At 38.5% G+C, this 21,698-nt stretch overlaps 1 protein-coding gene across 2 annotated transcripts in view; it reads left to right on the top strand.

Annotated features, from left to right (window-relative positions):
* Nucleotides 1-20,686, top strand: part of JAG2 (jagged canonical Notch ligand 2) — a 73,597-nt gene extending 52,911 nt beyond the window's left edge. Inside the window, exons 9-26 of one of the 2 annotated variants that reach the window (XM_039733039.1) lie at nucleotides 51-164; nucleotides 726-839; nucleotides 1,378-1,424; nucleotides 1,698-1,871; nucleotides 4,368-4,518; nucleotides 4,819-4,983; nucleotides 5,552-5,665; nucleotides 6,755-6,868; nucleotides 7,243-7,356; nucleotides 8,283-8,399; nucleotides 9,045-9,072; nucleotides 9,928-10,013; nucleotides 12,206-12,319; nucleotides 12,517-12,632; nucleotides 13,840-14,085; nucleotides 14,522-14,653; nucleotides 15,678-15,834; nucleotides 18,678-20,686. In XM_039733039.1, the coding sequence (XP_039588973.1) occupies nucleotides 51-164; nucleotides 726-839; nucleotides 1,378-1,424; nucleotides 1,698-1,871; nucleotides 4,368-4,518; nucleotides 4,819-4,983; nucleotides 5,552-5,665; nucleotides 6,755-6,868; nucleotides 7,243-7,356; nucleotides 8,283-8,399; nucleotides 9,045-9,072; nucleotides 9,928-10,013; nucleotides 12,206-12,319; nucleotides 12,517-12,632; nucleotides 13,840-14,085; nucleotides 14,522-14,653; nucleotides 15,678-15,834; nucleotides 18,678-19,150 (2,576 nt within the window). In that variant the 3' untranslated portion in view covers nucleotides 19,151-20,686. The remainder of the gene's footprint in view (nucleotides 1-50; nucleotides 165-725; nucleotides 840-1,377; nucleotides 1,425-1,697; nucleotides 1,872-4,367; nucleotides 4,519-4,818; nucleotides 4,984-5,551; nucleotides 5,666-6,754; nucleotides 6,869-7,242; nucleotides 7,357-8,282; nucleotides 8,400-9,044; nucleotides 9,073-9,927; nucleotides 10,014-12,205; nucleotides 12,320-12,516; nucleotides 12,633-13,839; nucleotides 14,086-14,521; nucleotides 14,654-15,677; nucleotides 15,835-18,677) is intronic. The other variant, XM_039733040.1, reaches the window with a different exon arrangement.
* Nucleotides 20,687-21,698: the final 1,012 nt, after the last annotated feature.

Here is a 21,698-nt window from a genome sequence, read left to right as displayed (position 1 = left end):
GTTAAGCCAAGCTTTAGGTTGTGTAATGGAGTCTCCTTTTGCCTTTGCAGATATTGACGAGTGTGCATCAAACCCCTGTGCTCAAGGTGGGACCTGCATTGATGGTGTCAATGCATTTGAGTGTATTTGTCCACAGCAGTGGATTGGAGCAACTTGCCAGCTTGGTAAGTAATTCTAAAGCTTTGGACACCACTGGAGATTATTCCTAAACAATGAATAACTGTGTGTTTCTGGCATGGTTTTTATTGAAGAGAATATGGAATATATGTGGTGTTATTGGTATCTTAGCTCCTCTTTAGCAGATCTCAAGTCCAGAAGTTTCAAGGGGATCTGTAACTATTTAAGCCCCAACTTAAGCTTACTTGAAATACTTCTTTTAGAATTCCCCATAGCTTTTCTGTTCCAAAATGCAGCATTGGTGATGGTAACTCCTTTTCCATGGTGGCAGAACAGTGACTAAGCTTGTGGAGGCTAGAGAGAGATTTTTCCCTGACTAACAAATTGCCTTTTTGAGTTTTGGCCAAGGGAAGAGTAAGATAACATGCATGTGCTACTATAGGCAAGTGTGCATTAAAATCCTGTGGTATGTAAATGGTTTTTAAAAATTAGCAATGTTTAATATGAGCTTCTGATGCTGGGATTGCATGGACACTTTGCTTGGTGCTGTGGTAATCTGTTTCTGGGTTTGTTCTTTATTCTATTCTTTATTTTCTCTTCTTTCACAGATGCTAATGAGTGTGAGGGGAAACCCTGTGTTAATGCTTACTCTTGCAAAAATCTCATTGGTGGATATTACTGTGACTGCATTCCAGGATGGACAGGAGTAAATTGTCATATCAGTTAGTATTCCTTTAGTATGTATGTTGACAGTAGGGTGCTTTATTCTTAAAAAAAAAGAGATAAAATATGATAAGTGATAGTATACATACTTTAACAAGAAAAAAATACCTGTTCTCAGGATTTTTCTAACTTCTAGCAATGTAAATTGAAAATACTGTTTGAAAATTTATTTTGAAAGGTAATTGGTATTAAAGTGATCTTAGACATACTTTAATAACTCTTGAGTCTTACATGTTTCTGAATGATAGATATAGGTTCAACTTAAAATACTTTTAAGCTAAAATGTTATATATGAAATTAACTGATATCAATAATCTCATTTTTAGTACCCTGTAGTAGAAATATAGAATGTCATTTTCCATTGGTTATTTTTTAAAAATAGGGATCTTTTAAGACCTCAAGAATCCTTCCTTTCCATGAAACATCTAGAAAAAAACCTTTTTGAAAATCACTTGTTCTCCATTTTTATGCTAAACCTATACTTTTTGGCTTGATCTTGAAGTCTAAATTCTAATGCTTTGCATGTTTTATCCATAGATATAAATGACTGTCATGGACAGTGCCAGCATGGAGGGACTTGTAAGGTAACTCTTGTTCATTACATTCCATGTTGAAAATTAATCTTTGTCTGACTGGTTGAGTTTTATAGCTTGCAATTACAGTTTGATTAAATGAGTTCAAATGTTAAAAATGTAACACTGTACTTGCAGACTCTTGCACCCATTTCACAAAATAAAATTCTGTGCTGCTACTGCTGTCTGCAAATTCAGAATACAAAAGTAACTTAAATTTTTGTGTGCAAGTTTTGTGAATAAACAAATCCTTCTACTTTTGCTTCTTTTCTCTGCTCTGTGAAGGATGAAGTGAACGGTTACCACTGCTTGTGCCCTCGTGGTTTCACAGGAAAAAACTGTGAGATAGAAACCAACGAGTGTGAGAGCAATCCCTGCCAGAACGGGGGCCGCTGCAAAGACCTGGTGAATGGATTCACTTGCCTGTGTTCCCAGGGATTCTCAGGAGTCTTCTGCGAGGTGAGGGCAGTGCAGACATTACTGCAATGCTTGTCATGGACTGAATTCTTGAAAGAAATGTATCTCTGGGTTTAAATGGAGTAACCCAAGGCTGGAGCGTCACTGCCTGTTGTAGCTGTTACCTGATACTCTGAATAAGCAAATTTGTTGTGCAGCGCTGTCATAGTAGCTGGAACACTTGAATTTGCAGCCTGATAAACTATAAGTTGTTGCATATAGGTGTTTGCCTTCCTAAGGGTTTTAAGGCTGCAAGTATTCCTTAAGCTTAAAATGTTTTCCTTTGCAATTTTCAGGACCTTTGTCCTTTTTTTACACTGAAGTGCTTTAGGTTCTCATCCTAATAACTCTGAGGTACATAATTGAATTACCCTTCAAGTAATCCTACTGCTATTGGTAGGAGTAGAATAATTATATATCAATTATTTATATTATATGTAGTAGTGATGATTAACGTAATTACTAAAGGCAGGCAGATAGACAAGTGTTGGCTCTCAGAACTTTGAGATCATTTTAGGAACATGGAGTTCTAGTGCTTAAGGACTCAGATCTGAAATATTGAAGTCTTAGTGGTAATTCCTGAAGTATTTAATGGTAAAGAAGATATTCTTCTTTTCTAGGGAGGGCATTAGGCTTTTCAGGGTAAAATTATTTTGCATTAAGTACTCACTGTCTGGCTTTTGCTGATAGTCAAATTCATCTGGATGTTATGCTTAGTATCAACTGGAGGCACTATGCTAGACTTCTGTTGGATTTGCTCCAGAATTTTTTTGTAGAGGATATTGGAGTGATCACTCTTAAACACTGAAGTAATTTTATTTTATGTTATTTGCGTCATTAAAGAAGTAGTGCCCTCATTTTATTCAAAATTTAAAAGGACTACAGATACCAACCAGTTTAATCAAACTGGTGCAGCACCTAATAGCTCATGAACTGTTTCTGCATAAGGATCATAACTTCAGTGCTCTGCTCTGGGCTGATTCATACAATACTGTGTAATTAAAGTTTTAGCAAATGTGCTTGAATAATAGGGGGGAGTTGGCTGCTTGCCTTGTGTGCTGCAGGAAATATCTACCATTGATTCCAGATGCTAAAGTACCAGCTACTGAACTTGCATTGGGAAGGGGAAATTTACACTAATGGAAGGAAACAAATGGAGACATCTGATAGAGGAGATCTGAGAATCTTTCTCAGACCATACATATTTTTTTATAGCTTGCTTTGAATGTTCTGTGTGGGAGCACGAAATGGTTTGCTAAAAATTTTCTGTTGTGACTGGAATTGTATGTGCTCCTCTGAATTAAATACTTAACACCATTTGTGTTCCTTCTCCTTTGGCTAGTTGGGCTTTTTTTCTCCTATTTAGCTACTGAACTGCTAAAAATAGGGATCAAAATCTCTATTGGACATAATTTAATATCTGTATAGTTGAAAGCTATCTTAATCCCAAGAGATGTGAAGAAGGAAAAACTGACTGGAGGGGACAAAAGAAATCCTTAAGAAAAATAATTTGGATGAAAGATACTGTGATGCAAAAATATCCCTTTTGAGTCTGCTTTGTGGATTTTGAGACCAATTGAGGGCATCACGAATCAGTGATCTTGTGTGCCAGTCTAAAGCAGAAAGCAGCAGAATTGTTTTGCCACAGCAATGTCTATGTTAAACATTGTATAATGAAGGTGAATTTTAAATTGGGCTCTCTGGATCAGATGGTCAGAGTTCAAAGTGCATCTCATGTAACTGTGTGTAAATTGCTATGGAGATGGTATTTTTTTTTTTTAAATAAGGTCCTGAGAAGCTGGGTCTAACTAGACCCACTTTGAGCAGGAGGTGGGGAGTAGCTGACCTCTAGAGGTCCCTTCCGAGCTCTGTGGTTTTATAATAAATTCTGTGTGTTAATTGAGATGGGAAGAGAATTTGCTCTAGGGGATGGGATTTTGTTCAGGTTGTGTGTATTTTAAGTGTCTTGCAGACACAAAGCTGACAAGTGCACTGGTATTTAACTTGCCTTGTGGCACTTGGTATGTGGGTGTGAAGGACAGAAGTGACTTATAATGATGCAGAGAAGTTGCAGTAAGGTGTCTCCTAATGGCTTAAGTAATTATTCCCTGAGTTATTGCAAATGGGCTTATTCAGCCTCCTCCAAAGAAGGATTTTTAAGCAGTGTCAGAAATGCTTTGTATTAGGATAGATTTAAGTAAGCTGAAGTGTTCTAATGGCTTAGGTAATTATTCCCTGAGTTATTGCAAATGGGCTTATTCAGCCTCCTCCAAATAAGTATTTTTTAAGCAGTGTCAGAAATGCTTAGTATTAGGATAGACTAAAGTAAGCTGAAGTGTCTCTGTCTTGCAGGGTGGAATGCAATATTTATGATTCATAAACCTTAAAACTTGAGGTTCCTTGTACATTAGCTTCATCTGTGTCTCTGGCAAAGCAGATAATTCTGCTTACTCCTGGGAAATGAAGCAGCTGCTGCTAACTGTGGTCTCTCTTTTACAGATGGATATTGATTTCTGTGAACCTAACCCTTGCCAGAATGGGGCTAAATGTTATGATCTGGGAGGAGATTATTACTGTGCCTGCCCTGATGACTATGATGGAAAAAATTGTTCTCATCTCAAGGACCACTGCAAGAACAATTCTTGTAAAGGTACCTGCTGTTGTCCATAAATCTGTCTTGATGGTGGTACATTAAAAAAAAAAATTTAATGTACATTTTGGGGAATAGCATAATGCAGAAATGTTTTTATTGTACTCACACGTACTCACTTGATAAAACAGTGAGACAGTGAGAGGAAATGCTGCTCATTTATGAAGAGTTAGATGGTAACTTATAGCTAACACAAAATTGTGATTAGTTTTAATTTTTGTTTAAAAAAACACTTCTTTTAAAACTAAAATCTGATTGGTGATACAGATCATTAGTCTAAAGACCTCATTTCTTTTTCAGTTATAGACAGCTGTACAATAGAAGTCTTCACTAATGCAACCCAAGAAGGAATCCGGTTCATTTCATCCAATGTTTGTGGGCCTCATGGACGGTGTATTAGTCAGCCAGGAGGGAATTTCACTTGTGCCTGTGACAGAGGTTTTACTGGAACATACTGTCACGAAAGTAAGTAGGAGCCTGTAAAAGATTATTCCTTTCGCTATAAATTTATTTTAAAGTTAATGCTATAAAGCTTTACAACATAAAATAAGACATTTAGATTTCAGTAAAGTTGCATAAGGTGCTGTTTCAGATATACTGCTTGAAATAGTTTCTTCTGGTAGCAATCTTTGTAGTGGTTTACACTTCCTGTGTGATAGAAAACTTAAACTGGTTTTAGTCCAGCTTCAGAGTAAATGTGTCTGTAGCCACCACCTTTGTGCACAATCTTACAAGCCACAGATTTCTCCAACATGAGAATAGAGAGAGGGGACTAGAACTTGTATTGCTGTTGTGGGTGTTTTTAAACCCCTGGATATGCTTGCCAGGTAAGCGTAATGCTCTGGTTGGACTTGACTTGCTACATGGGAGCCAGAAACCCTACCAGGCTTGAAAACAGATGTTTGAGCCTTTCTTTTGGATGTACAAATGCAGTAATAACTTCATGCTGCTTTTCCTAGAGACACAAGTGTAACTCACTCTTCTGAGTAGGTGAAAACAGCCTTGAGCAATAATTGTTGACTTTTTGTTGCAGATATCAATGACTGTCTTGGGAAACCTTGCAAGAATGGTGGGACATGTATTGATGAAGTTGATTCATTTAGATGTTTCTGTTCCAGTGGCTGGGAAGGAGAACTGTGTGACACAAGTGAGTACTGCTCTGTTGCAGGGCGAAATGATGCAGCCTTGTTCTAACAGAGATGGGGTATTTTAACAATGGGGTAGTTTCTCTTTCCCATAATTGAGTCTTGTTTGCAGAAATATTTTCAGAAATAACTTCAGGTAGCTGCTCTAAAAGCCTCAGCTCCTTCAATAGGAGCAGAATCTGATTCTTTGGTATAGTTCAGCATTTATTTCAGGAGGAGAAAACTTTTTGTCCTGGGGATAGGCAAGAGTGTTGGCCAGGAAGTGAACTAGGCCAGCCAGTTCATGGTTAAGACACCTCAGAGGAAACTGCAGTTGTTTCTTTTTCTGCTCTGAATGAAGCCTGTTCTAAAACATGATGGCAAGGACTTGCTGAGACTTATTACAGGACACGCATCAATTAAGATGTGAAATACATTCTGAGCAGCTTTTGGCAGCTATTGCTGTCAGAAGAGCCTTTTGTGTGGTCTAGATGAAGTTTATGCTGGAATAGTTATGTTCCCCCTATTAAAATATTTGTCTCAAGTGAAAGGAGCTTCCTCTAAAATGTATAATTGTGTAAGTATGTTTAATGTGTGCACATGTGTATGTATGTGATTAAGCCACCTGTAATGGCTGTAAATCTGTGTTTTAGAACAGAAAAGAACAAGGGAGCCTTAACTGTCTCTCTCATCTCCCAGGATGTCCTGTGCTGGGGCTCCTTTTCAGGACATTGTGGTTCCTACTAGAAAGCTCTTTCTAAAGTTCAGAATACTCTTGGTAAAAACAAAGCTACTTTGGTGCTTTACTGGGAAGCCATACTGAATGCTCCTTCTAAGCTGTCAGAAAGTCATAATTCATGTTGTTCTGTATTAAATCAGAGTATTTTCCTTTCTTGTACAAAGATAATCTCATAATAATTAGGACTCCTGTTTTACTAGGTAGTACAAAATGTATTTTCTTTATAAAGAGATTTTTTTACTGTTTTCTCATGGCCTTGGCTGATGCTGTTTTACTAGGTAGTACAAAATGTATTTTCTTTATAAAGAGATTTTTCTGTTTTCTCATGGCCTTGGCTGGGCTAGATCATCTAATTTGAATAACTTTTTTTTAGATTTCAATGACTGTTCTCCTAACCCATGTCACAACGGTGGCCGATGCATTGATTTGGTAAATGACTTCTATTGTGAGTGCAAGAATGACTGGAAAGGCAAAACTTGTCACTCACGTAAGTGTTCCTTGCTTTGATCTTTAGAGTACCCAAAGATTTATTTTCTTCTCGTGGGACTGGAGTTCCTGAAATTTAAAATAAAACAATCGCAGTGAAAAAATAGGTGCACTTTCCTTACCCCTTCCAGTTTCCCAGTCACAAAATGGAACATTTAAAAGATGTATTCCTTCATGTGGTGAAACAGTTTTGTGAGAGATGTCCTTAGATTCCATTCTTTGGGTTGTTTATTGTAATACAGCAAGTGGAACAATGTGTTTCTGATACTGGTGCATTTAAAGACAAAGTCTCTTTAATTTTGTGATTAAAAAGTACCTGTTTCTAACATTCAGCAAGAGCAATGGAAATCAAAACTGCTTTGTTCTGGTGTGTAGGTGAATACCAGTGTGATGCAAACACTTGCAGTAATGGTGGGACATGCTATGATGATGGAGACACATTCCGCTGCTCATGTCCTCCAGAGTGGATAGGAAGTACTTGCAACACTGGTAAGCTTTTAAAATTGTCTACAGATGAAGCCAGAAGCAGCAGAGAAGTGTTTAAATAATCAACTGTTTAGTAAACAGACACACTGTTCTGTCTGGCCGGTTCAAAGCTGTTCCAGTTGGGTGGTGACTGAAATTTAAGTAATTTCTTCCACTCACCTGACATGATACTGATTTTTCGGAAGGTGTTCTCCTCTGCCTTCTTATATTGTCTTTTCCATAGTTTCTCTCCTGAGCAGTTTTAGAAAACCTGGACTTTTCTATTGGTCTTTAGAGGCCCTGTGTAAAGGTTTTCCTGGGAACTTATTCCCCAGCTTGGCTTGAAGAGTCCCAAGGTTTGTGATCATGTGAACAGGCATACCCAGGAATAATGAAATTAAGAGGTTCTTCCTGGGGGATTTGCAAAGTTAATGCCTGCTGTAGGGAACTACTTGATTTCCTCCCCCCCTGCCCTTGGGAGATTGAATGTAGTATCTGTGGTGCATCTTTCTGAAAATAAAACTTTATTATGATCAGGAAGTCAAATGAAGATAATTTAGTAGAATTTTTCTACTTTTTAGGTACAACTGCAGCTTTTAATCAAAACCTGAGCTTTAAATACTAGTATTTTATTGCAAAGAACACCTTATGGCCTGGGTAGCTCACTGCCAAAGTAATAGTTTAGCAGTACTTGAAGAATGCTTACACAAATGGGGCAGAAAGGAAGTAATTCCTTTTTAATAAAATTTCATGGTTCAGTTAAACAATTGAATTGGGACCATGGTAAAGGTGGGTGAGAGACTGTCATGTGATTATTTCTGGAGTTTTTAACCTTTTTGTAAGTTTTTAACTGCTGTCTTAAATGCTGTTTAGGATTGTGACGCTGACATACCCAGATGATTGGTACTCTTCATTTTCTGGGCTAATAGACACTTTTTCTGTTTTCAAAGCTAAGAACAGCAGCTGTATTCTGAACCCCTGCATGAATGGTGGAACGTGCGTTGGCAGCGGAGATTCCTTCTCGTGCATCTGCAAAGAAGGATGGGAAGGACGCACATGCACACAGAGTAAGGCTTTTCTCCTTTCTTCCCTGCATCCCCCTGGGATATTGGGAGTGTCTGGCAGAGAGCTGTTAACTGAAACAAAGCAAGTTTATGGGGTTCATGTGCCAAAATATCTGAATCATTCAGAGTGGGAGGTAGGTAAAGAAGACGATGCTCGAGTAATGAATGAGGAGTTTGTCGTGCTGCTTTTTGCATCCAGTTTCTGCCAAAGTAAGACTCTTGGCCTTCTATAAAAATGTAATTTTTGGAAACATGTGCAGAGCAGGAAAAAATACTCACAGAAATAATTCTACTAATGAAGACTATCTGGAAAGGCAGGCAGTAGTGTATAAGCCATTTTCTCTGAGGATAGCAGTTAACTATTTTGGCATACCAAGACAATGAATTGGTTAGGTGGAGTAAAACCTGCAACTTTGATTTTTATTTTTACCCCCCACGGTGTTACATTGGGACTGGGAGGGAAACTCTAAATTTGATTTCTGTTTTCACTCTGCCTGCCTGTTGATACAACCTTATTTGCAAGAGTGGAAGAACATTCAGTTCTGTATTTTTCTCTTATCAAATATAGTGGCTTCTGAACTATAGTGTTATATTTTGGAAAATGAATTGTGCCACTATTTACACTAGCCAATATTCTTTTTTTTCTAGACACCAATGACTGCAACCCTCATCCATGGTAAGTACACGAACTCCAGTCCTGTACCTATTGTGAAAATACAAGTGAGCACAGTCATATGGATTTACATTACAGATTGGAACTAATTTTACTCTAAAATAATTGCAGCCAGCCTCTGTAAAATATCTTCTAACCATTTTTTTGCTGTGCCATATTCCTTGACATTGCTTGACAGCACCAAAGACCACAAAACAATCTTGAGTCGATTCATGTATGAACAAATAAAAGCATTTTAGTGTAGTCTCCATGGTGGAACTCACCAGTAAATTACAGTGATATGAAGTGAATCACATGATATTTGAAGCATTTGTAATTGGATAGAGTAAAAAAATGAGAAATAAAAACCTGTTAGTTTACAGTAAATAATTTTAAATAATACAAAAATGTCCTGTTGGACCAATTACTATGTATAAACACATTTAAAAACAAAACAATTTTGGGAGATAAAATGGGAATATTTTAAATACAGAGGCTGATATTTATGGTTGTAGAGGGAAAAAACTGATGTGGATGAAACAATCTACCTTATCTTCCTCAGTTGTCCACTCTGATGCCATCATCTGTGCTTCATGTATTAAAAAAAACAGATTTGGAAAACCTTGAGCTTTCTTTGTATTCCCTTGAAAGTGTGTTCTACCTCCTTGAATTCTGTGGATGTGCTTCCTTGTGCATCTGTAGGATGTTGCTGTTTAGCTGCTGACTTGCTAAGCAGTATGGTTTATCTAGCATTGTGCTTTTGCTCTTGATAGAAATAAGTTGTCCTCCTAAAGAGCAGCAGAAGCTTTAATTAACAGAGCTTTAGTTGACCAATGAAGCAATGTAGATGGTTTATTAACCACCCTTTTTTATGTACAGTTACAACGGGGGGATCTGTGTTGATGGAGTGAACTGGTTCCGATGCGAATGCGCCCCTGGCTTTGCTGGTCCTGACTGCAGAATCAGTAAGTACCTGCATGGTAAAGACCTGGATGGTTGTACCACTCTGCACAAATTGGAAAGAACACCTGGTGACCCTTTTTACATTATTAGCTCAACTGAATTCCAAATAATGAAGTAGAAGCCACCTGTTAGCCAGGTACTGATACCTTGTAAATAATAGCAGGTTATGGTCTGTTACTCATTTCGTTAAATGGCACTGAAATGAGTTGGCTTAAATCATGCTTAAAGACTTGATTGCTGGATTTTCTTGGATAATTCTGACATTTCTGGGGTACTGGCTTCACAGAAGCTTAAATTTAAAGTATTTCTATGTTGATAAATATCTTGTTGGTAAAGATGACATACATCTGAATGTGTTCCACTTAATGTAAGAAACCAGAATGCACTGAGACATTCCAAATGGAAACAAAAACATTGAGTGTAGTGTTGGCACATGAATAACAGAAGTATGATAAAGGTCTTTTAAAGCTAGAAAACAAACCTGTTACACTGCAATTATTCTGAAGGGTAGAGGCCAAAAAGAAGGAGAAAAATACACCCTAAAAGTATTTTGAAGTGTTGTGGAACAAACTGTTTGGGGGGGTTTGTTGTTTGGCTGATTTTTTTGGGTTGTTTTGGTTTTGTCTTTTTAAAGGAATTTTACCATTTTGACTTGATGAAAAATACCTTATATTTACTTTCTGCTTTGGAAGATCAAACTTTGAATCTTCTGTAGCCTCAAGGCTTCTGGGCTTGGTCCTTCCACTCCATCAGTATGGTGATGTGCTTTCAAGTTGAGACTTCATCCTCATTCTGGCATAGAGCAAACACAAGCCAGCACTTCTGGTTGGAGGGCAGCTGCAGCACTTGTGGAAGAATCAGCTTAGTGGTGTCTCAGTACAGAACCAGGCATGGCAGATCATTGTGTGTCTAGATCCAGATAACCAGAAAGGGATATTGAGTTCTCCTTGCCTGCTCCTCTTCCCCTTAAGGCTAGGATGTCACAAATACAAATACTGTGCATTTATAATGGAGCTGCAGACATTTTTTTACTTGTTTAGACTGGTATAGATGGAAGGAGTAGCTCTGAAAAAAATGTCTTTTATGGCTGATACAGACACACAGTCAAATCACCTTTTTCAGCAGAGGCTGGAGAATCTCAAACCTATATAGCATGAAGGCAGGAGGAAAGAGCAATTGAGCCCTGTTTAAGGTTAGATCTTTGTGCACTTTTGAAGGAAGTTAAAATAGAACCAAAAGCCCTTACATATCCATTGGATTGTTTGGCATTGCCTACAAGTGTAGCAGTCTCACTACTGACATTTTTCATGTTTATTTTCAAAGTCCTGTAGTTTAAAATAAACTGATACCATGTATCAGACAAGAATTGGTGTTCAAACAGTTTTCTCCGGGGTTGGAAAGGGCATTCATACTCAATGGAAGAAAACTTTCAAATGATGCTCTGGAAGAGATGTTTCTGGTTGAAAATGAAGCAGTTGGTGTCTGTGGCTCACAACTTGATGAGCTGGTTTCTGTTGCATAAATCAGTATTGGTCACTTCCCCAGGATAATAAATGACACATTGCTGTCCATCTGAATGGACCATGCTTCCCAGCCTTTTTTCTATTGGTTTCTGTGGCTAAGCCTCTGAATAAGCCTTTTTTAAAGAGGCTTTTATGCTATGTATCTATGTATTAAATAAATCTATCCATGATTTCAAGGTTATTAATGTTCATGAAATGTGTGTTACAAACTAAACTCTTACTCCTCTGCCTTTTGGTCACTTGTATTGCAGCAAGTCACTTCTTTAAGCATTGTTGAACAGGATCATTGTTCAGCTCTTGCACGAAAACACATGCTTTTGTGTGAAGCCTAAATGTCTGAGATTAGTGCCAGAACAGGATGTGGGGCTTGTTCTGCAGCTGAATGTGGACAGGGCATTAACACCTTCAGCTGTCCAACACCTCTGCTCTGTGAGATGAGTCAGCATATGACTGCTGTTTTGATTACCAGAACTTCAATTAGGGTGCAATTATGAGAAATCTGTTACAGGGTATTGCTGAAATGGCAGAACTGTTTAATTACAAGGTTAGTTCTGTAGCCATGCAGTCCTTTGCTTTTAAAAAAAGGAGGTACTGTTAGATTACACCTCAGTAAATTATTAATTACAATGTCCTGTGTCCTTGTCACTGAGTTTTACCTATTTTCTGTCCAGATATTGATGAATGCCAGTCTTCTCCTTGTGGGTATGGTGCCACCTGTATAGATGAAATAAATGGATACCGATGCAATTGTCCCCCTGGAAGAATTGGTCCTAGATGCCAAGAAGGTATTTTGATATTTGCTATCAATCTTTACCTAAAAGAAAATAGGGCACAATGTAGCCATTATAAAGTTTATATACGGTAGTCTGATATGTAAGGAACAGTAGCTAATATTTTTAATTGAAATTTGTACAGTATTTATTATATAGCTTGAAGAGGTGAAGTGTCTGAATGTGCTTTTTGGGCTTTTTTTTTTCTTTAGTGATTGGAATTGGAAAGCCTTGCTGGCTTAAAGGAATGACCTTTCCCCATGGCAGCAGGTGGGAACAGGAGTGCAACAGCTGCCACTGTTTGGATGGACGTATTGACTGCACCAAGGTAGGCATTTTGGCCTGTTTTCTTAAATTCTTGTGGCTGAAACAAACTCACTGTTCTTCATGCATCAGTTAGTCTTTGTCTCCTCTAAATTTCATTTGTTGGGGGTTTTTTGGTTTTTTTTTTGTTTTTTTAAGAGTCTTCCTGTAAAAATAGTTATGGATTTTCTTTAATATCATAAGTTACTGTCCTGCTGTCAACCTGCTAGAACAGGCTCTCTAGACCACTTGTTGCAGAAAATAAAATATGTGCTGGAATAAAGGATAAATAAATCACACTGCTGAAGCTATGTAAACATGGTTTTAGAACTCCCAGTTCTGTGAAATGTGAGTTCCAAGGTGGAGGACATGTAGGAATAAATTTTTTGCTGGGTATTAACTGCCTTTTTATATTGTTCTTCAGTAGCTTTATGAATTGACGGCTTTCAGCCTTTGTATATTTCTTGTGGCAGGTTTGTGACTGAGGAAAAGAAAGACCTAAATGCAGATTGAACATGTGCCTTAAATTCAGCTCATCCATGTGTGGTATTAGGTTTCTTCCATTGTAGTGGAACACTTGCACTTTCTTGCTGACAATTGTGCTTTTAGAAATCCCGAATTTCCTGATAGCTGTACAGTACTATGTAGTACTATATCTTAAAGGCTATGTGGAATTGTAGAATATCTTGAGTTGGAAGGGATCCCCAAGGATCATCCAAGTGCAGTTCCTGGAATGGAGCTGTGTTTGGAAACTGCTGCTCCCCAGTAATTTGTGGGTACCAGCAAACTGTTACCTTTTGGGAGCATGGTTGGAGTGGTTGTGCTTATCACCAATGTGCATCAGCTCTTAACATATTCAGCATTCTCTGGCAGGAGTCTCAGTTATGAATATTGAGGAAATTATTCTTTGTGGTGATACTGCTCTTTCGTATTGTAGAAGCCTAGAGGACTAAATTAAAATAAATGCTTAAATTTCTGTATAACTCAGTTAAGTGGGACAAATCTATAAACTTTAAGGAGATATGCCCAGTCAGTGGTTATCAGATTCTTTGCACAGATTTTTACTCTTGTGTCTGTACTAAATGTCCTCATTTTGTGGAAAAGCAGATCCATCTGCTAATGGAACTCCAGCAGTATCAAAAGACAGATATTTTTCTGTGTGAATTGTGTATTTGGATTTGATGCATGAGAGCAACTACCTGTAACAGTGCTTCATTCTTTTTATTTCCTAGGTGTGGTGTGGAAAAAAGCCTTGTCTCTTACACAAATACTGGGATAGTTCCAATAACCAGTGTCCCATGGGTCAAGAGTGCCAGGAGAAGTATATGAAATGCTTTCAGCCACCGTGCACAGACTGGGGAGAATGCAGTGCCTCTGAACCTCTGCCTATCAATATCAAGTGTCTGCCTAATTCTGGTTACTTGGACAATGACTGTGCTAGAATTACATTAATCTTTAATGGAGACAAAGTCCCCCAGGTGAGAATGGAATTCTTAATGAAGTGTGGCAATATATGTAGGGATCTATTCTGTGTCACAGCATGCAAGATTAAGGTTTCTAATATGACTCCTTGCTATTGTAAGCTTGGAAATTTTATTACTAGACTCCTGTTGCTTTTAATTGAGCTTTGTCTAAAGGATGAGGCAAAATTTGGGTTTGTACTGAATATCCTATCTTCTTGAGTCTTGAAGAACTATTTACATTTCAAGCTCAGACTGTACTAACATAATTGTGCAAGCTCAGTTTTTTTGCTCTTCATTCCAAAACCCTGTTCTTCACTTTTCTGCCCTTTCTTGCTCCCCTCTTTTCTGCCTTCACCAGTTCTTAGAAACTGCAAAAACTCTGAAGAACCTTATTTTTACATGCTGTTTTTTACTTGAACTAAAACGACACAATCTCCCTTGCTTCTAACAGGGCACTACAACAGAAAATATCTGTTCTGAAATCCGGTATTTGCCAGCTACTAGGACTGTTTCTAGGGACAGAACTCTGATAATATTGTGTGATCCATCTTACTCCACAGAGAACGCAGTGGAAGTTGCTATTGTAAGTATGAGATGTGTGTATATATATATATATATAAATATGTTTTCTTATTAGTTTTTGCTGGGGAAGAAGTTGTTCAAGCTTGTTTCACTTGAATGCAGGTGGACCAATCTGTGGCCTAGTCTTGTCTGCAAAGCAATTTTGTGATCTCACAATTTCCTACAGTGCCAGAGAGCTGAAACTGCAGGTTTTGTTAATGACAGGTGGCTACTACAAGCTCATGATAAATTACTCTAAAGGCTAGTTCAGCCCAAATTGGTGAACAGGTGTCTGCTTGTTCTGTCAGAAATCTTGGGCTCTTGACCCTCTCAGTAAGGAGATAGGGTTACAGGTGTCTGGCTTGTTCTTGTGAAGAGGTTTCTTATGAAATGCTGTGCATTTAGTGTATGGCTGCTTCAGGGATGTTCTTTAAACATAAGGTACTAAGCGAGAAGTGGAAGAAGGTACAAGTCAAGTAGATGAAAGTAACTGTTGCCCTAATGAACTGAAGACTTATTTTAGATGCATTTACAGCTCAATCACTCCATGCCTGTGTGTGGCTTAGTTTTCAAGGAAGAGTTAATCTTCCTGGTAAATGAAGTCAGGCAGAAGCTGGACTGTCTGTCTCTGCTAGTTCTGTAAAGAGCATGCTGAGCCATGATGCAGGGACCAAAGTGTATGGTATAAATAGAGCAGACTGTTATTAGTCCAAGCTTCTATCTAGATAATCCACATGTCTTGAACTGCTCCAGACTATGACTAAGTTTAGCTCATCAGTTTAAGTAACATGGAAGTCACTGCCTATCCTTTGAGGTATATTAAATTAACAAGTAGGTGTGCTACCCACCAAGTCTGACACTGCATCTGCAGTTTGGGTAGAGCCAGCCATGCTGTTGCTGTGGAAAGCTTTTAGAGAGCTGTTTGCAGCTACTGTTAGGCAAATTGAACTGAGGGAACTCAGTTAAGATGTTTCTGGATTTAAAAGTACATTTCCATGTTTAGGTGACTGCAATAACTTCTTGCTTTCTCCCTTCACTCCCTTTAGTCCTTTGTCCCACACCGAGATGAACAAGATAACAGCCTCATTCAGAATGCTGCCAATACAATAGTAAATGCCATCACCAAGCGACAGAACAGCACGGTCATGTTGGCAGTAACTGAAGTCAAAGTTGAGACCATCGTTGTGGGGAACTCTTCATCAGGTAAGGTTCCAATGCAAACCTCCTCTGTGGTGTGTTTTTTGCTCCCCTGCTGTCAGACTTCTCTTATCTTTCTTCACACATTGAAGAAAATGATCCACCATATTGTGTCTTTAGTTGCTGTTACTAACTGAAGAGAAAGCAGCTTTGAGGTCAAGTTTCTGTGCTTGTGTGCTAGTTTAAACTTAACCTCATCCCTAATGTTATATGCCCAGATATTCTTGCTATGGTTTTGGCTCTGACTTCCAACCCAGCTCTCCAGCCCAAACACACCTTTCATAAGATCAGGAGTTGTTGTGTGCAGTTCCAATCCTGTCCAATTCTCCTACATTAACCTTAAACCAGCCTCAGCCCTTGATGCTGCTGCACTGAGGCTGTGAGGAAATGAAAATACGGGGAGAGGGAAGGTGTGGAGTGATACCAGTCTCTTCTGAAGTGCTTGTGGGCTATTTATTTACCTTAACAAGAGTTAAAGATGTCTAGTTTCTTCCAAGCCTTGGCCATGATGTAAAACTTCGCTCTTTTTCAACATGTGTTTCTCACTAGTGCACAGCTGGCTTGAAATGTAGCATTCATTCCTCTTTAAGAGGATATGGTGTGATTGGAGACCTTTATCTCTGAATGCTGGCTCTCCAAGAGCTGTGCCAAACTAAGTTATTGGAGGTTTTGCATGCCTGTGTTGCTGCCTGGGGGAGGCAGGAGATGGGCTTGTGGAAGACCGCTGGTAGGCTCAAGTTCAACTAAACCCCAGAGTGAAAATCTTACAATGGTAGGAGGCTCTCCCAACCTTTTTTTCTAGACCTCCCCAACATAATCTTCTGGAAGATCTTCCATCCATAGTCTAAACAATTAGGAGATTGCCTGGTTCCACTTCCCTTGCATTTTCCTTCTAGGAAATGTCTTTCATCTGTTAAAGTCTTGGCAAATGCACTGTTTCCTCAGCTCTCCTGAAGGAGTGTGCTTGCCTTAAACAGCAGTTGTGTGGAAGATAAGGATTTGAGCTAGGATTTTGGCATGCCTCAGCCTCTGGCTTTTCTGATTGCAAATTAGCTTCTAGGGCTAAAGGGCTGCAGATTACTTTGCCTCCCACCTCTATAAGATTTAAAGATTCTCCCAAAATAGTGCATTAATTTGAGTTTACTTGCAAAATGGTTTCCAGACTCCTCATTTTAATATGGGTGCTCAATATTGACCACTGGCCCTTAGTTCTTTAAATGGAGTTGTTATGAACCCAACTGTAACCTATTTTTGGATTTTGTTTTACTGCTGCCCTTTCCTTAATTGGTTGAGGTGGGTGAAAACCTAGCAGAAAATGTAGTGTAAAGCCCTATGTGTTGAGTCTCTCATTTGTGTGTGATGCTCAAGTGTTGAGGTGCAGCTGATAATTTAGATGCTTCATTGACTTCCTCTAGCTTTAAGAAAAAGTAGTCTGAATTTGCAATCTGTATGCCAAAAATTACCTGTTACTAACTGAACTTGGATCCATGGTCATATGATGAAATAATAGATGTGATAGCAGTGAGAATGCAAGCTTTGTATTCTAATCTTGGAGAAGCTGTTATGAAGAGCTCCTTTTTCTTTGAAGTATTTCTCCCATTCAGGATTTAATGTTAGGTTGCTTATGAAAAATCAGGAGAGAATAGCAGTTACTCATGTGAGTGCAATCCTTCCCATAACTGTTAAAATACAATTTTGCGATCCCTTGAGGCCAACTGTGTTGGCAGTGTACTCACCTTCCTGTACCAAAAGGAAATGTTTGAGAATGTGTCACATTCCACATAAGAATGTGCTCAGAAGGCACTTGAACATCGGAACGAAGGACTGTGGTGTTGAAACATTGGTTGTTTTTGTATAGTCATTTCCAGGTTATTCTGTAAGCAGATGCCATAAAACTGCTGAGGGAATTTATGTTTGGATCAGGCATTAGAGTGGTGGGTTGACAGCATTTGTCTACAGAGCTGTTGAACAATCCCGTTGCTCTCTATAAAAACAAAGCAACTCATCTGTTGTTGCCCCTTACCATGTGAGTTTTTGTTTATCAAGAACAGAAAATGCTGTTATTCTCTCCTAGCTGTACAGCTCTTAAGGAAGAGGGGCAGAAGAAATCCAAATATACATAAAATTTTCAGAAATATTTTCCTAGAAAAAATAATCTGTGTCTCTGTGGCTGGGAGAACACCATAGTGAGGTTTGCATTGAGGGAGTAGAGAAAAGCAATTGCCTCAACTTTTGTTTGCTCATTGAGCAGTGAAGACTCTCCCTTGGGCAGATATTCTGGTATTTCATCCTGAGGTAGAACAGGAACTTGCTGAAGAATGCATGACCAATTTGGTTACACAGCCCTAACCTGGGTGTTTGTGGAGATCATGGATGCATAAATGTCTGCAGACACTGATGGTAAAGGACTGTTCTTTCTGATGATAAATGCAGGTGCAAGTGCCAGTACTTCTAGAGCAACTTAAGGGCACAGTACTCCATTGTCTGCCTCCTGCTAGGATAAGGTTTTTCTTCTAAGAAAAGGTTTTCTTGGCCAACTTTGCATAAGTGGTAAAGATGCTATTTAACAAAACCAGTTTGTCTGTTGGAGGGGACAAAAGATCTCAAATGGAGCTTTCCTCCCTCATCATTAATCATGTAAAACTAAACTAGTAAAGAGCACTTTCAGATGGACCTGGTGCATTCAGGCAGTTGTTATTGTGCTATTAAAAACATCTTTCTTCCTTTCTCCTAAAAATGGTTCAGGGGATCACCTGTAGTCAAGTATGGATCCTTCTCTTGCAAATGTCCAGTGTTATATATCTTGTTCTGTTAACACGAGACTTTATTTCTTTCCATTTGCCCTCCAGATTATTTGGTTCCAATTCTTTGTGTGGTATTTAGCATTGTGTGGCTGACTTGTATAATCATCTGCGTGTGGTGGACTCGGAAGAGAAGAAAAGAGAGAGAGAGAAGCCGTCCTCCCAGAGAAGAGGGTGCCAATAACCAGTGGGCACCTTTAAATCCCATAAGAAATCCTATAGACAGATCTTACAGTAACAAAGACATTCGTTATGAATGCAAAAACTTCATATCTCCTCAAAAGAGAACTTGTGATGCGGTGGAGGAGTATGTAGAGTATGAGGAAGAGGAGGATGAAGAGGAGGAAAGAGATGAGGAAATGGACAAATTCCTCTCTCACAAACTCGCGAAGCCTTTGCCGACAAAGGTGTCTGACACATCAGAGAGCAGTCCAGTAAAGAAATCCCACCAAATAGGCAAAATGGACAACAGATCTGTAAAAAATGTGAATGCATCAAACTTTGAAGGCAGTAGAGACTAACCTGTATTTGGGATGTAGGCAGACTGCGCCTGCGCTTGCTGGGGAGGGGAAAAATTGACATCTCCACTTTGCATCAAGGACTAAAAATATCTGGAGTCAAATGTTCATAGTTTCTTTATTTTGCGTAAAAAAAATAAATAAAAATAATAAATAAAATTTATTTTGTTTCTTTAGCCTTGTATAAATTATTCAATGACTGTCAGATGAAAAAAATGAGTAATCTTTGATAGTTGCTATTTTTGTAAAGTTTACTTATAATACACTCGCTGTGTGGCAGAGGAGAGGTATTTTCAATATGTGTAAAGTTTATTACAAAAGACTGTACACTGTTTACAGAATGTATTTCTTTTTATTACTTGCTCTAATTTAATGGTGGCTTTAAAACCTCCTGGTTGAGGAAATTGTGTGAACTTTAAACTGCTTTCTTGACTTTGAATCTCTATTAATGGCAGCTCACTGCACTTGTTACGTTAGTAGCTTCTGTAAGATTTTTTCCAAATTTGCCTTACACTTTGTAATAGGAACAAAAAAAAAATTATAGAGATCTTTCAACTGTGGTTTAAAAGTGGCCTTTTTATTTCTGTTGAATTACTTTAGAATTGCAGTATTGAAGCATGTGACAAGTGCCTTGAGATTAAACTTTTTCTATAGCAACTGTCAAAGACTGCCATATCAATATAGTAAAATTGTGAGAACTCTAGGTTCCCCAACTGACACAGTTTATTTTCTAATAGTGAAAGTGCTTTTTTGTAAATATGTACATATTAAATGAATCACTCTGTATATTTGATTTAATAAGTTAAATATTTTGGTCTTTTTTTTTTACATGTCATTCCTTTTAATTTATGTTGCAGAAAAGGAGGTTCTATGGCAGTTTATAAGACTTTTTTTGGTATTATGTCCAGATTAGAAAATGATGTTAATACAATCAATGTTAGAAATCTGTTGGTCATTTGTATTTACATAGGAACATAACCACTTACGTGTAAATAGATCCAGAAATGTTTGTTTATCCCCATGTTCAGCCCATCTCAAGAACACTAACGGGTGCATCTACTGTACAGTACCAACATAGAGAGGCATTGTTTTTTCTTTTGTGAATATGTTAATTACATGTGGTATTACTTTTTTTGCGTTTAAATACAGGCCTAATGAAGGGAACAATATTTTCCTCAGTCTTGTTTCTGTTGTGCTTTATTCATCTTTCGCTCTAAAGGAAAAAGGCTGGCAAGCTCAGAGGATGGGAGTACCTCAGTAGAAATGGTTAAATGTTATGGAAGGCTTATGCTTTTTTTTTTAAGGCTTTTATTATTGCTGTTAACTGGGCAGACTATAAGTTTATTTTAATTACTGAAGAAGCATAACACTACATACACCTAGTTACCCTGCCACTGAGAGGAACGGATGTCTGAGAGTGTAAACTCTGGCCCACGAACAATGTAAACATGAATGTTTTCAAACCAGTTATTTTATACAGGAATGCAGGATTTGCTTTGCAAGATCATCTGTTTTAGTACATTTTTTTGACATGTTCTTTAAAAAAAAAGCCTTTCAGAAAAAAAACTATTTATTAAAGCATTTTATAATGATGTTTGTTGTAACTTTTTTACTTGTGCTAAATATTCAAAACTTATTTTGATAACCTGGTTAGGAGTTAGTTTAGAAAAGGGTACTATCCTTCTCATGTTCCCCAGTATAATCCTGAGTATTTAAACCAAAAACACTTTTTTTCTGCTACTCTTGTAACTTTTTGTACTGTAATGCTGCTGTCTTCCATAATCTAATAAAATGATTCCCTCATTGTGTGTAAGATACTTCAGATTGTTGTTTGCTTTCTAAGTGCTTGGAGCGCGGCTGTGACCAGGCTGAAGAGAGGAGGAGTGGAAGTCCAGGTTTAATTCCCGGCACTTCCCGTAACCCGAGCGTGCAGCACCGAGCGCCAACGCTTCCTGAGCCACGGGCAGCCTGCAGAGGAGGTGCTGTCCCCTGGGCCTTGGGGACACCTCCAGCTCTCCCTGCAGAGCACAGGGGCTGTGTTTAGCTGCCAGCAGTTGGACTGGATCATCCCCGTGGGCACCATCCAGCTCGGGATGCTCTGTGTGTTCCACGTGCCTGTTCTGCAGTGGTTCTCCTCCTGGCTGCTCAGTGAAGCCTTCTCTGAGCAGTTTGGCTTCGTGGGGTGAGAAGAGGGCTGGCTGAGTATGCAGGGGCCTGAGGAGTGTCCTTTCCCAGCTGAGTTGGATTTTGAAGTAATACCTTTCTCTACTCTCTCTGAAGTAATACTTTTCTCTACTCTTCTGCAGCCATTCAGAGCTTTTACATGTTATGCTGTAATCTCAGTTGATGTCTATTCCTGTTTCTCTAACAGTTCCTTTGTATACGATGTTTTACATAGTAAAAGATGATTTCCTGTAAGATAATATGGAAAATAAAAGTTGAATTTTTCCTAGTAGCTATCAGCATCCGAGGCAGAATTCTAGATTCTAGCAGAGGTTTTGCTCAGGTCATCATGCAGCTATTTTTTTTTACTTTTACTTGGAGTATTTGC

Source organism: Passer montanus, unplaced genomic scaffold (assembly GCF_014805655.1).
Source record: "Passer montanus isolate IOZ18808 unplaced genomic scaffold, ASM1480565v1 scaffold82, whole genome shotgun sequence".
Classification (NCBI taxonomy): Eukaryota; Metazoa; Chordata; class Aves; order Passeriformes; family Passeridae; genus Passer; species Passer montanus.
Note: the sequence above shows the minus strand (reverse complement) of the source record. Positions and strands in the feature narration are given on the sequence as shown.